Source organism: Fulmarus glacialis, unplaced genomic scaffold (genome assembly GCF_000690835.1).
Source record: "Fulmarus glacialis isolate BGI_N327 unplaced genomic scaffold, ASM69083v1 scaffold2224, whole genome shotgun sequence".
Classification (NCBI taxonomy): Eukaryota; Metazoa; Chordata; class Aves; order Procellariiformes; family Procellariidae; genus Fulmarus; species Fulmarus glacialis.
In genome coordinates this window covers 55,620-67,997 of record NW_009205881.1, presented here as the reverse complement: position 1 = coordinate 67,997, position 12,378 = coordinate 55,620, and the positions used below count along the sequence as shown (strand labels likewise).

The 12,378-nt window shown below is 45.3% G+C and overlaps 1 protein-coding gene across 1 annotated transcript in view; it reads right to left on the bottom strand.

The window, feature by feature from the left end:
• Positions 1-69: 69 nt before the first annotated feature.
• The window catches only part of DNM1 (dynamin 1), a 43,877-nt gene continuing 31,568 nt past the window's right edge, over positions 70-12,378 (bottom strand). The window contains 7 exon segments of the mRNA XM_009575541.1: positions 70-546; positions 4,807-4,843; positions 8,127-8,345; positions 8,751-8,992; positions 9,166-9,336; positions 10,589-10,600; positions 11,850-11,961. Of these exon segments, the coding sequence (XP_009573836.1) occupies positions 4,822-4,843; positions 8,127-8,345; positions 8,751-8,992; positions 9,166-9,336; positions 10,589-10,600; positions 11,850-11,961 (778 nt within the window). The 3' untranslated portion in view covers positions 70-546; positions 4,807-4,821.

Sequence of the window (12,378 nt, the reverse complement as noted above, 5' to 3'; positions counted from 1 at the left end):
TTAATCTGTTCCTAACGGTGTCACATGTTTTGACAGTATTTTTCTTCTAAGTCACACTTTTGTCTTCTTAACTACAAGAAAAGAAAATAGCTACAGATCAGTCCTAGGTGCTACAGCTAACTGATGCAGGCAGGACACTTATCCGGGCTAGACCAGGCAGACGAAATAACTGGACGGACAGCCACCACTTGGACTTAAGGATGTCCCTGCGGCTGATCTCTCCAAGGAGCCTGTGTACTTCAGGGATCCATGCCACTGAATGAAGGCTACTCTACGCTCACAAAGCAATACAGGACGCATGAGTGAAGACGAAGAACTCGATCACTATGCTAGTGTTTTATGACACACCAGGAAGGGGTGGCGGGAGGCAGAGATGTGGGATGGATGAGGGGAGTGACTGTGGCTGTGGAAGGGAGGGTGGAATGGGGAAGCCGTCAGCACGGCATTCGTCGCCAGCTGTCTACAGCCTCGAGTTATAAATCTAAGAGGGACGGTTCAGCCGGTCGGATTATGGTAGGTCGAGTAGGTGAGGCGGGGCCCCTTCTGCTGTGAAAAAGCAGAAAACAAAAACAAGAGAACACACACCGTGGTTAGCACAGCAATCGCAGTCACAATCACACATGCTTCTCCACCCCGCCTGAGCCAGCAAGAGAATAAAACTTGAGGCACAAACTGCCAGAGTGCAACTCCACAAAGAAAACTTACAGGTTTATATTAGGCCTCACACTGGTCTTTCTGCACAGCATGGATTGCCAGTAAAGCAATCACTGGACAGCCAGTTTTGCTTTCCCTCTGAAATTTGGAAGTGCAGAGATTTATTGCCAGTGAGTGCGCTGGCTCTGGAATGAGAGTTGAGAAGCATGGACAACAGTGAGCTCCTGTATCAAGCACATGACAGTCACACAGCATGGATGGGGTCCTCTGAGACACGCTGCTGTCAGAAGTTCTTGGCTGGTTTGGAGGAGCACCTTCTTCCCCTGCCCTCGAGGCTACTGCAAGCCTGAGATTCCCTATGCCAATACTGATACTGATCTTTGATGTTAGGGGCAAGCTTGCTGCTTTCAGTTCTCTAGTTCTGGTGCTCAGCAAATGCAGCTTCTACTTACTTCAATAAAAGGAACTTTGGCCATTGCCACTCCATTCTGTTTCAGCTCTTTTGCAGGTACTTTAGCTAGGTAAGTGGGCAGCAGCTTAAGTGTTTGCCCTCTGCGTGGATTAAGTGTTCTAGGAACTCCTTCGTGTAAGGGACTGCGGAAAAACAAAACCCCAGAAAATACAAGGCAACACCCCTGCCATCTCTCTCAACTCATTACTTGAAAGACCACTTCAGACTCAGACTACAGGCTTTAAGAAGTCTACAAATAAAAAAAAGTGTAAGTCAGCGAGTCCAATCTATGTTTTTCCTTTAAAGCATGCTCCCTGCAGTGTCTGCAACCTAAACAGCATCATGATGGTGTATTATTATAATTAAATTGTTCAGTACCAAGCCAGAGTAGTTTTACAGCCCAAACTGCCTGAAATGCAAAGAGCAAACCCAATAGGATGTAGACCAAGTAGAGAGGAAGTATTTGCACTGATCATACAGAATCAGGTGTCACAGAATTAATGCCTGAACAATTCCATGCTGACAAACTTTAATTGAGATTACAGAGAATGAACTGACTGCTGGAAATGAAGGCCCTCCCCTAACAGGGGCTGAGGGAAGGGAGGGGAGGAAGGGAAGAGGGGCAGAGGAGGGTATTTGCACCAGTACAGTCTTCTGAGGTAGGGAAGTCTTCGTTTTGCACTGACTGCAAGCCTATAATCATGCTGGTACCAGAGGAGCTATACTCCCATAAATTGGGGCAAGCTCCCTCATCTTAGCAAATGAGCCAGAGCAACTCTACAGTCCTGTTTATTAGACCTCAGCAGAATTTATTGCTCCATATCTATTAAGCCCCAGATCTCGAAACAATTACAACCACTTGTTCTTTGCCTTGGGAAATGATACATAAAAAAGCTTCAGACATTGTAACATTTCCAAATGTTACTTCCTTGACTGAAAATGTCAATGGGGACTGCAAGACCCTATTATCAGCATGCCAGTCAAGTTACTGCTCCTGTACAGCAAATAATGATGGGATTGAGCTAACCTGGAAATTACAACCACCTTGGAAGGATGCTGAAATAACACTATCCCCCAGAAGCAAAACTTGCAATGAGATGTTACAGCTGGGAAATCTGTGACCCTGAGCTTTATGACATGTGGGATCTGTGCTCTATCTCTGAAGGGTGCTCATGGTGTAAATGCAGCTATACCAACCATTCGATGGCTACTACTGTCATGGGAACAGTAGTAGCACTTGAATTAAAACCTTACAAAACTTCAGCTCAACCTTTAGTGAGATGCTGTTGCACTGTCACATGCATTAGAAGGCATTTTTTAAGAAGTTTGAAGGGCTTTTTGCATTTCAGGAGTTTGGACAGGTTGTCCTAATAGCCTCTGTGGATTTACATGAACAGGATGCTTGAAGTTGCTGGACTTCATAATGTATTCTGGCAAGAAAGGCCACTTGACCCTACCAGAATAAATAGGTCTTAAAGGAGCACAAGTAATTTTCAGGTAGATGGGCTGCTTTTTTTGTAATGTACTATGACTGATTTTTGCTGACATTTATTTCTGTCAGCACTCAGAGCATTTTAGGGGGGGGTGGGGGGCTGTCACTTTGCAAAGTTACAGCTTTTGTCTCTGCTCAGGTTTTCTGGAGACACTTGCAGAATCTGCCTGGTAAGGTTACAGAAGGCTGAAAACTGTTTCCCAGCACAAAAAGGGACAGAGAAGTCTCTCAAGCAACATTTACCCGTGAAATGCTGCTTCAGTCTCACTACATTGCTAGCCAAGCCCTTTGACATCATTGAAAAGTCACTTTCCTCTGTCAAATTTGTTCCTGACAATAAGGAACAAAGCTTTGCTCACGGGGAAACCTGTGTCAGTCTCCAGTACACGGGAAGTAAGACCTGAGTTCTGGCAGGAGCCCAAGGAGAACAGTTATACTGACTGTCATGTCCCTTGAAGTCAGTCTTTCAAGCCATACCCAGAGACAGTACTGAGCTAATCAAATCTAGAAACCAACAGGCTAACAGAGAGTTCTGCTGATAAGGACCTAACAGAGATGGTAAAACATTACATTTATTCCCTTGGGCTGCAAAAGGTTTTGGGTGGGGGTTTTTGGGTTTTTTTTTTTTGTTGGTGTTGTTTTGGTTTACAATTTTTTATTTCCTTGGTGCTCTTTATGCCAGATTAAGAACAGAACGCCCCGTAACAGCGAGTCCCAGAATGAGGTACAGACAACAGCAAGCCTCTTCCCTGAGGTTGTTCACCAAGATGCATGTTTCTAAGGCTGCCAGGGATGTCTGCAGTAGGCAGAGTATTGGAGGAAACTGCTGATTGCTCCAACGCCTCTGCAGTATGTCATCAGTGAGGAGGGCTGACAGATGACATCCTCAAAGATGTCAATCACTGAACAATCACTGCATTGGTGCGATGTGATGTGGCATCTCTCAGCTCTAACTGCAGTTACATGCAGCAGTAACAGACACCATCTGCTGCAAGATGGGTGCTAGCTGTGAACTCCCCTGCCCTGGAACAGGGGCTTGAACACATGCTATCCTTAAGATAGGACTTCAGCACACACTCCCCCCCAGCTCTCTCTGCCACAACCAGCAACAAGAGAATCTACAGAAGCTGCTGCTCCATTCCTCTCAGTCAGACCTTTCACTTCAAGAAACAACATCCACAGAGAAAGGCCCAAAACACCCATGCCTGCGCTGTTCTGCCCCATCTACCCCTTTGTCAATAAGGGCTGCAGGTTCCCAGGAAAAAGGCTCAGGAGAATTTGCCAGATCTCCCTCTTCACACCCCCATCCTCAGCATTAAGAGGACAAGGAAGAGTTGTTGGGCCAGCACAGTACACGAGACTGCCCCAATACCCTGCTACTTCCCTGAACAAGTACAACACTGCAAAATGCAGGGAGAGATAGGAAAGGGAAACAGGCAGGAGCGCAGGGCAGCGTGTTTGGCGGGATACAGATCACTAAACCCTTCCTCTCACAGGGGCAGAAGGCAGAGGAGAGAAGGCAGTTTGAATGGAAGCAAAAGAGTAACCTAGAAGGTAAAGGGTCAAGTGGAGAACAAGCAAAGGGAGTTTGCTTCTAACAGTGATGATGGGACACAAGGATAACAGGGAACATTCAATGTCAGAGTTACCCTGCACTCAAACATGAAGTCCTGACGTTAATGACCCAAACTCCTCCTGCCTTCCATAAGCACTAGGGACACAGTGAGGAGGGGAGCACTTCTCCAGCCAGACATTAGAATATAAGAAGAGGCGTCTGAACTAACAGCTCCCCAAGTCTCTATCTTGATCCTAACAGAGCTGACAAACCAAATCAAACAGAGTTCATTCAGCTGATCTCCCAGTCAGTGTGGATATAAGCCAAATGAAAGACACACACAGTTTAGACCTCGTTGCCAGAGCTCATTCCCCCATCCCACCTCCTCTATCTGGAAGCAGAGAAATGGTCCTCTAGTAACCTTAAGTCAGGTACTGAGGCTTTCCCAGCTCCTGCAGCTCAAGCAGCTGCTGTCTCTGATCAGCCAGTTTTCCTGTTCAAGACTCCTCCCTTTATGAGATCCTGGCAGAGGTGGTTCATTGGACAAGGGACTCTGTTACTAATACAAGAACTAGGCAGCAGAGGTGAGCTGCAGAGCAAATGGAGGACGGGGACACAATGACTCATGCATTGCAGGGAGAGTGCAAAACGTACCGTGGCTGCCAGTCCTCAGGGGTCACTGATAGTGATTCTGAAAGACAACATGAAATCAACATGGCAGTTCAGACAGTTCAAGGCAGAGGCCACACAGACTGTCAGGAAGGTGGAACAGAGACACATGCGCTTGCACAGACACACATTCGCACATCCCCCTCCAGAACACGGCACGAGTGTCACTGCTGGGTAGGGCTGCACTCCGCCATGCAGGACTTCGCACACACAATCACAGCCTCATCTTTGCATACATCCAGAACCCTGTTGTGCACAGGGGTGCGTCAAAAGACGTCTCTTCACACACCTACTGGCTGTTGCTCACTCACCCACCCAGCAAGTTTGCTCACACATCCAGGCTGACATTCATACCTGCTGAATCAGCAGTATACCTAGGTCTCAGCACCCACCAGCTGGGCACAGGTGGCTTGACTTGTCTCTCACTGAGGATTCCCATCTTCTGACCATATTAAATGCTAGAGTTGAAACAAACAGCTCAGGAAAGAGGGAGGTAACATGCAGTCCTGAGCACAACCCAAAAAGGGAAGAAGCAGGTGAAGACTTCTATTTTGAAGGTCACAAATAATGAGATCAGCTACTCTGACCTCCTGAATAATTCAAGTCAAAGCTGTGTGAAGTTATGCTTACAGTGGCGCTGATCACTTACATCATCTTCCTTAGATGTACCAAAGAACGGAGAACCCATTAACACCTTCAACAGATGTTTCCAATGGTTAAGTCCTTCTCACTTAAACTTTCTTATTTCTCCTTTGAGCTTGCCTAAGCTCTTCCACCTACAGTTTCTATCAAACTGTTTTAAACTGAAGATACTAAATACCTGGAGGAGTATCTTCATAGTTTTCTTTCCCAGAGCAAATCCTCCTGCATAGCTCCAATGGGCATATATTCCGAATGCAGTCCTTCACTGCAGACAGATAGGACCTTATATTGTTTGTAACTTTCAGCTCCCAAAGGTATGTATTTGGCAATATGGACTTCCATAGTAGACTGAATAAATACTAAGTACAGAGGCAGGATGGTAAGTAAGTCTTGTTTTAAGTGTACTTAATTATATGTAGGAAAACCTTCCTGTGCAAGAAAATGGACCATGTGGTGTTTATACGTGAAAGCATGTGTCTACACAATTATGTTTATATGAAAGAAGTGGAGCAACACTTGTCTAAGTTTATCATCCATAAAAATCAGATGCTCACACAAACTGGAGGCACAAAACCTGCCAAACTTCTACACGGGCATCAGTGTGCATACACACTCAAAGTACATCCAGCCACCACCATGTGCTTCCAGTTCACCACATAACACCAACTCTTACAGCAAAGCCCACTCATGCCATATACAAGAGCTTTGTTCCTCTCTCACACACACAATAGTGTAGCCTGGTTAGCAAGGGAGAAGATGAGTATTAAAAAAAGCAACAATGGAGATGGCATTCGTTCACCCATGGCAGAAGGACCCGCGTCCAAGTGCTAGCAGGGAACATTCTTATTCTATATACAGGAGAGGAAGAGAAAGAGTCCCTTGTCATTGGAAATTCTCCATTCATCAGTGAACTCAAATGACAAGCTGGTATCAGGATCCAGAGGAGTCTACGAACAACTGGAAGAATCAGAGAGGGGGATCAGAGAATGAGCATCACTTCACAGCTTCTGGAATTACATTCTCAACTCCAGATCAGAGCAGTCTGTAGCATGCAATTCAACCTACCATCTCTCCTTCTAAAGCAAGGGATTGCTCGGTTAAGTATGAAACACTTTCTTCCTCCGCTCCAGTGCTGTTCCCTATCTTCCCCTAAACCCTTCTACCTCATGCAAAAGGCAGAAAAGCCATTAAGATAGGCTATGACAGGTTTCTTCAAAAAAGGCCAATTCATTTCAGCCCATTCGGGGAATCCTATCATGATGATCAGGTATATAGAATATTTTTCATGAGTGAAGAAATGAAACTGAATGAAATAAGAAAGATGTAGACAGAAAGAAGCATAAGTATACTAAAAAAAAACCACAAACAGTGTATGGAAAAACAGGGTCACAAGAAGCAAGAGCCAAAATACACAGCAGAAGCATGCTGACATCCATAGGTGCCACCAGCAGGACTGCAGTTCCCACTGAGGCATGTGTGGACAAGTTACTGTGTGAGCTGCATCAAGGTGCATAGGGAGGACTGGGGCAGAGGCACCAAGAAAGTAAAACCATTTGCATGCACCAGAGTCAGAAACTGGTCTATAATCTCTTTGGACTCATCCATCTCTGGGCTGGATACAGCCTGGCAGAGAACACTTCCCCTCCAAACAGGCAGTGCCAAGTATGAGCTGGGGCACTATCACAGGAGGAAGACTGAACTGCCACTGCCTATACCATCACCACCCATTGACCAGCTGGGTGTTTCCACAGAAAATGGCAAAGCTTCAGACATGTGCCACCAGCACCCACTGGAGAGGAGGTATTTTCCACGAGGGAAGTGTTCCCTCTGGCATGTCATTGGGGAGTTTCTGGTTATGTTCATTCTTTACTCTGCAATTACCTTCTCTTCTTCACAGGGAGACCAAGTACCCAACATAAAAGCATTCCCAGTTCCAGACTGCTTCCTAAGTCCTGTTCAGGAACACGTGCTTAGCTGCACAGGGGATAATCCCTTATTACCATGTTGAAGTGTGTTTGAAATGACTGAACAGGAAAGGAATTAAGTTTCCTAATGGGCAATTAAAGCTGTGTGATTTGAACCCTCTAGACTGGAAAAATGTTCAAGTTGATTACAGAAGCAACAAAAATGCCTAGAAAAATCCATTTCCCTGCCAGTGATACTACAATATTCTCCTAGATAAAAAGCATCTGAACAGCTTAGATGAAGGTCTCTCCAACTCACCTTGAAGAACTCTGGGCCAGGAGAAAAGGGGCAACTTCAGACTTTGGGGAGCCCTACACAGAGGGGAACTGCCTTGAAAGGTGTACTGTCACTCCAGTCCTGTGATTTTTCTGGTGACCACCTCCTACTTGTTAGCAGAGGCATTGGTATAATTGCTTCAATAAAGCCCTCGGGTACAAGGGCCTCTTCCCCCAACCTTTGCACAGAGGTTTGTGCAGAGAAAAGGCCACCCCTCTGTTCCTGAGAGCTGCCTTGGCATTGCCTCATCTGTACCATGAAATATCAGTGGACAACGATGCTCTTGCCTAAGGACCCAATTCAAATAGTCAAAGACTGTACCCACACCATGCACTCCATTCTCCTTCTACGGCCCAGGCAAGCTGAGTACTGTCAGAGCTGCTACATATCCCACCTGTGTGGAGCAGCATTTCAGGACTTACCTGGGAACACCAGGAGGAGCACGATTAGGCCGAGAAGGAACCTGAGGTGGGGGCCCAAAGGGATCAGGAGAGGCACCTGGCCTGGAGGGCACAGGGGGGGCACCACCCAGCGTGGACCCACCAGCAGGAGGTGGCCCAGGAGCTGGGCCTCGAGACCCAGGTCTGGCGGGTGGAACAGCGGGAGCTCTCCTCTGTGGTGTGGGGCTGGACGTAGGAGACCTGGCAAACAAACGGAGAAATTCAACTGCAACAACAGGCCTGGGATCCCTTTGTGTCACCATCAAGTCCCCGTATGCTGCCTTCAGTGTTCCTTCCTTAGTTTCACGGCACTTTACGCACCACCCTTTGGCTTTCAAGGGCCACGCCAGGCTTCAAGTTGCCTTCAAAGCTATTTCAGGCCCTGTCTAACCTACAGGTTTAGAAGCCTCCACATCCTCTGTAAAGACATAGCAGCCCCACATAGCTTTCAAGGCCTAGGAGCCTCCCAACATAAATACCCAGAACTCTCCATCCACAGGGAGAAGAGGGGAAGAGGAGGACTCCCTGTCTCAGTAGGAGGCCCCAGCTAGCCACTAAAGAGGCATCAGGCAGGTCTGTGGGGCTCTCCCCCTGAGCCTCTGGTACCTGCGTCCAGATGGTACGCTCTGCACCTGCAGCCAAGAGTCGTCCACCGGTGGGGGCATAGGGGTGCTGATAGTGCTGGTGTTGATGTCCCCGATGATGTTGAGGGCCTCTTTCAGGGCATGGTACATGCGCAGCATTTCGTCACGTCGCTGGGCCTGCTCTGCCGATTCCTCCATCAGCGTATTTTGGTCACCACAGGAGTACAGGTTTGCCAGCAACTCCGAATGGATAAAGTCCTTCGTCTGTAAACGAGCACAAAGAGGGAATCAATTTCCACCGTCTCCCCCAAAACACTCCATTCTGTCCCCTCCTCTTCCTCCTTCCAAGGTGCCTTCAGTTTTTCTTCATTCCTTCTCTCCCTATTTTTTCCCCTTCTGTGTCTCCCCACCTCCATCAACCACAGTGTGATAAGTACATTGTTTATCATGAGGTGCATAATTGTCTTCGGCATGAGGTCTCTGATGGTTTTGTTGACAATTGCCATGTAGGAATCCACCAGGTTCCTGATGGTTTCCACTTGTCTCTCCAGCTGAGGGTCCATGGAGTGCATGAAACTGTCTGATCCATTCTCCTCCGCTTCACTGGCCTGCAGAGAAAAGGAGAAACAGATTAGTTCAAATGTAACAGAACTAGTTTTTAATGAGAAAGCTAAGAGAAGAAAATAAGGGAACATGCAGGAAGGGCATGCAATAAATAAAACTTATTTAAACTTGCATTTTGAGCTGTGATTGTCAATGCACAGCTCAGCTTGTATAGACTTCTCCAGCTCAGATCTGAGGAGCTTTAACAATAAAGCTGCTCTCTTAGTAGAAAGTTATTACACAAAGGTGAAAGACAACAGAGACTCCTGACCAATGTTCACAGGTTATGGCTCTAGTGAATACTCAAAGCTGTAATTTTTACTTTTAATGTTTATAGCTTCCTGAAAGGTTCTTCATCTGAGCTGGGTTTTCCATGCCCAGATTCAGTTTAGACCTGAGAATCACTCACCATTAATTAAGCCTTACAGGCTCTCCAAAACACTGCATCTTTATCCTCATTATACAAATGAGAAAACAGAGGTGAAATAACTGCTCAGTCAGACCGCAGGTAGAAGGAATAACCTAGAAACCTTACTGATCACTTTAACTGCAAATCCTGCATCCGTAAGTCATAGTTATCTCTTCTATTCACCAAGCAGATGAATCTCTTCCTGTCTGCCTGAAATGCATTGTTTAGCTTTCTGTAAGGTAAAACCTGGACTGTGCTGTTTGACAGCAAGCAATCACCAAGGCTCCTCCATTTGGGATCAATTTCAAATCAGCAAAGCATGAAAGACTGCTGTCTTTCTCAATGCTTATTTAAAAAAAAAACAGCTTGATTTTATAGAGAAAAATCTTTCTTTCTTTTAAACTGTCCCAGTCTGAAGGATTTGCAGCAGTGTAGGAAATTGCTTATCTTTTGTTTTTGGGAACAAAATATATGAGAAAGGGCAAATTCTTTTGTTCATTTGAGCTCTTCCTGGGAAGATCTTACATAATGAAGGAATGCAAGGTCTCAGTGAGAAACAAAGTAAAGGAAGTGGACGTCAAACAGGACAACTTAAAAAAATGAGGGTCAAAAAACCCAAAAATAAGTTTGCACCAAGATTCAGAAGTCATACAAAAAGGGAGAAATAAAAAGAAAAAAGGAAAACTCAAACCAAGAACAGAAACAAACAGCAGCAATCCAACAGAAGGTACAAAGAGGGAGAAGAAGCAAATGCCTCTCAGGAAACTGTAACAAAAGGAAAAAACAAAAGAGAACTATCCGGTGTGAGAGCCCCAGGGGGCAACACAGGCAGAGAGGGTCAGACTTACTTTGTCCTTGTCCTGGCAGGCCAGTTTGAGCATATGTGGAAAAAATTAAAACAAAAAGGGACAAAAAATAAAAGACGACTTTTAGTTGGTCTCAGAATTTGGAGAAGATCCCATAATAGCACTGAACAAGCAAAAGACTAATCCCACTAAAAATACATAAATACCTAGATTACCCTGGAAGAAGAACAAGTGAATTGTTTAGCTAAACTGAAAATCAAAATGGGATGCTCTGCAAAGGAAATGGTATTGTTAGCAACAAGGGACAATTTACTTACCTACAATGGCTACTTGTTATTCGTTACACAGGGTTTTGAGACAGTTAACCAAGCAATCAGTGTTCCTATGTCAAACCACTCCATTTGCACACCAATAGGTGGCACATGTCCTTCACGAGTATGTGTTTAAGAGGCCCAGTCTGGTCCAAAGCCAATTTGAAGTCATGTCACTGTTAAGGTCCAGTCCCTAATCCTTTTCTTTTTTTAATATCACATCAGTTTGTCAGGAAATGCTTTAAGGCAAAACCCACAACCTTCAAGTGTAACAGGAAAGATGAATGCAAGAAGTCTATTAGAAGCAAATACAAATAGATAAGCAATTATCACTTTTCTAATGGAAAAACTATTTATAGCAGCTTCCTCTCACAGAGGAACAGGAAGGCTTTGAACAGGAACATATACCACAATTCTCTAGAACATACTTTTAAAGCAGAGCATAATGCTGACAGCAAGTGTTGTGGGACAAGGCTAAGGGAAGAGATAAGAGACCTTGCTAAAGTAGCATATTAAGGTATCTACCAAGCAAAAGAAAAAGTCAAAGAACATCCCTTCCTAATTGGGTGGGGGAAGGAATGGGAGAAAAACTACTAATAAGCCAGGAGGCTAGCAAGGCTGTACAGTAACTGTTACTGAAAAGCAATGGTGCCTTTGCTCAGCAGACACATACCACTTAGTAGCCAGGTAGTTAAATGTCCTCCTTATATTGGGAATTTAATGCCCACAAAACAAGAGAGCTAGAAGGGTTTATCAAGGCAGTCTTTGCCTACCTACTTTATCTCCCCTTTGAAGCTGCCAGTTACTTTGTCCCAAGCTTCCTTAAAGGAAGCACCAGGACATACCAAAACCTTCCATTTTTGTTCCAAAATATCCTCAGCTCAGGAAAGAGAGAAAACCTTCACGGACTTATTTCTAACATAAGAGGATGCAGCTATCCTTAAGATACATGCTGTGCTCCTTCTCATCCCATTATTATGACTCTAACTTACCCCAACACGCTCTGGGTAGACTCCTGCACGAAGGAAGGAAGCCTTCCAGCTATCCACCTCCTCCTGTGTCTCACAAGCCAGCTCCAGCTGCCGGTAGTCCTTGTAAACATTCCTGAGAGGAAGACAAACATTTTATTCTTCTCTGTTGCAAAACAGAGATTTGCCCATATTTGACAAAGATGTCAATGACCAGGGAATCTTCCTATTGTTTTAAGGCAGATACACTTAGTCCCTTGCTAGTATCCTCATGATGTCCCTGCAGAGGGGAAAAGAAATGAAATTTTTCATGAGCAAGTTTGATTTTCCTCAAACCAGTTGTGTGTCCCTCACCCAGAGCCTCTAGCCCTGCCCTAAAAGCCCCAATTTCAACAGGGCCCAAAAGAAATTCCCTTTTCAATTCTGCTCACAGGGGACCCAGGTTGGCTGGAGAAGTCCAGCAATCCCCTATGACTTTCCCTATTCACTCAGTAAGAACATTGATCATAAATATATACTCCAGCCACAGCCAGGCCCAGGTAACCACACCAAA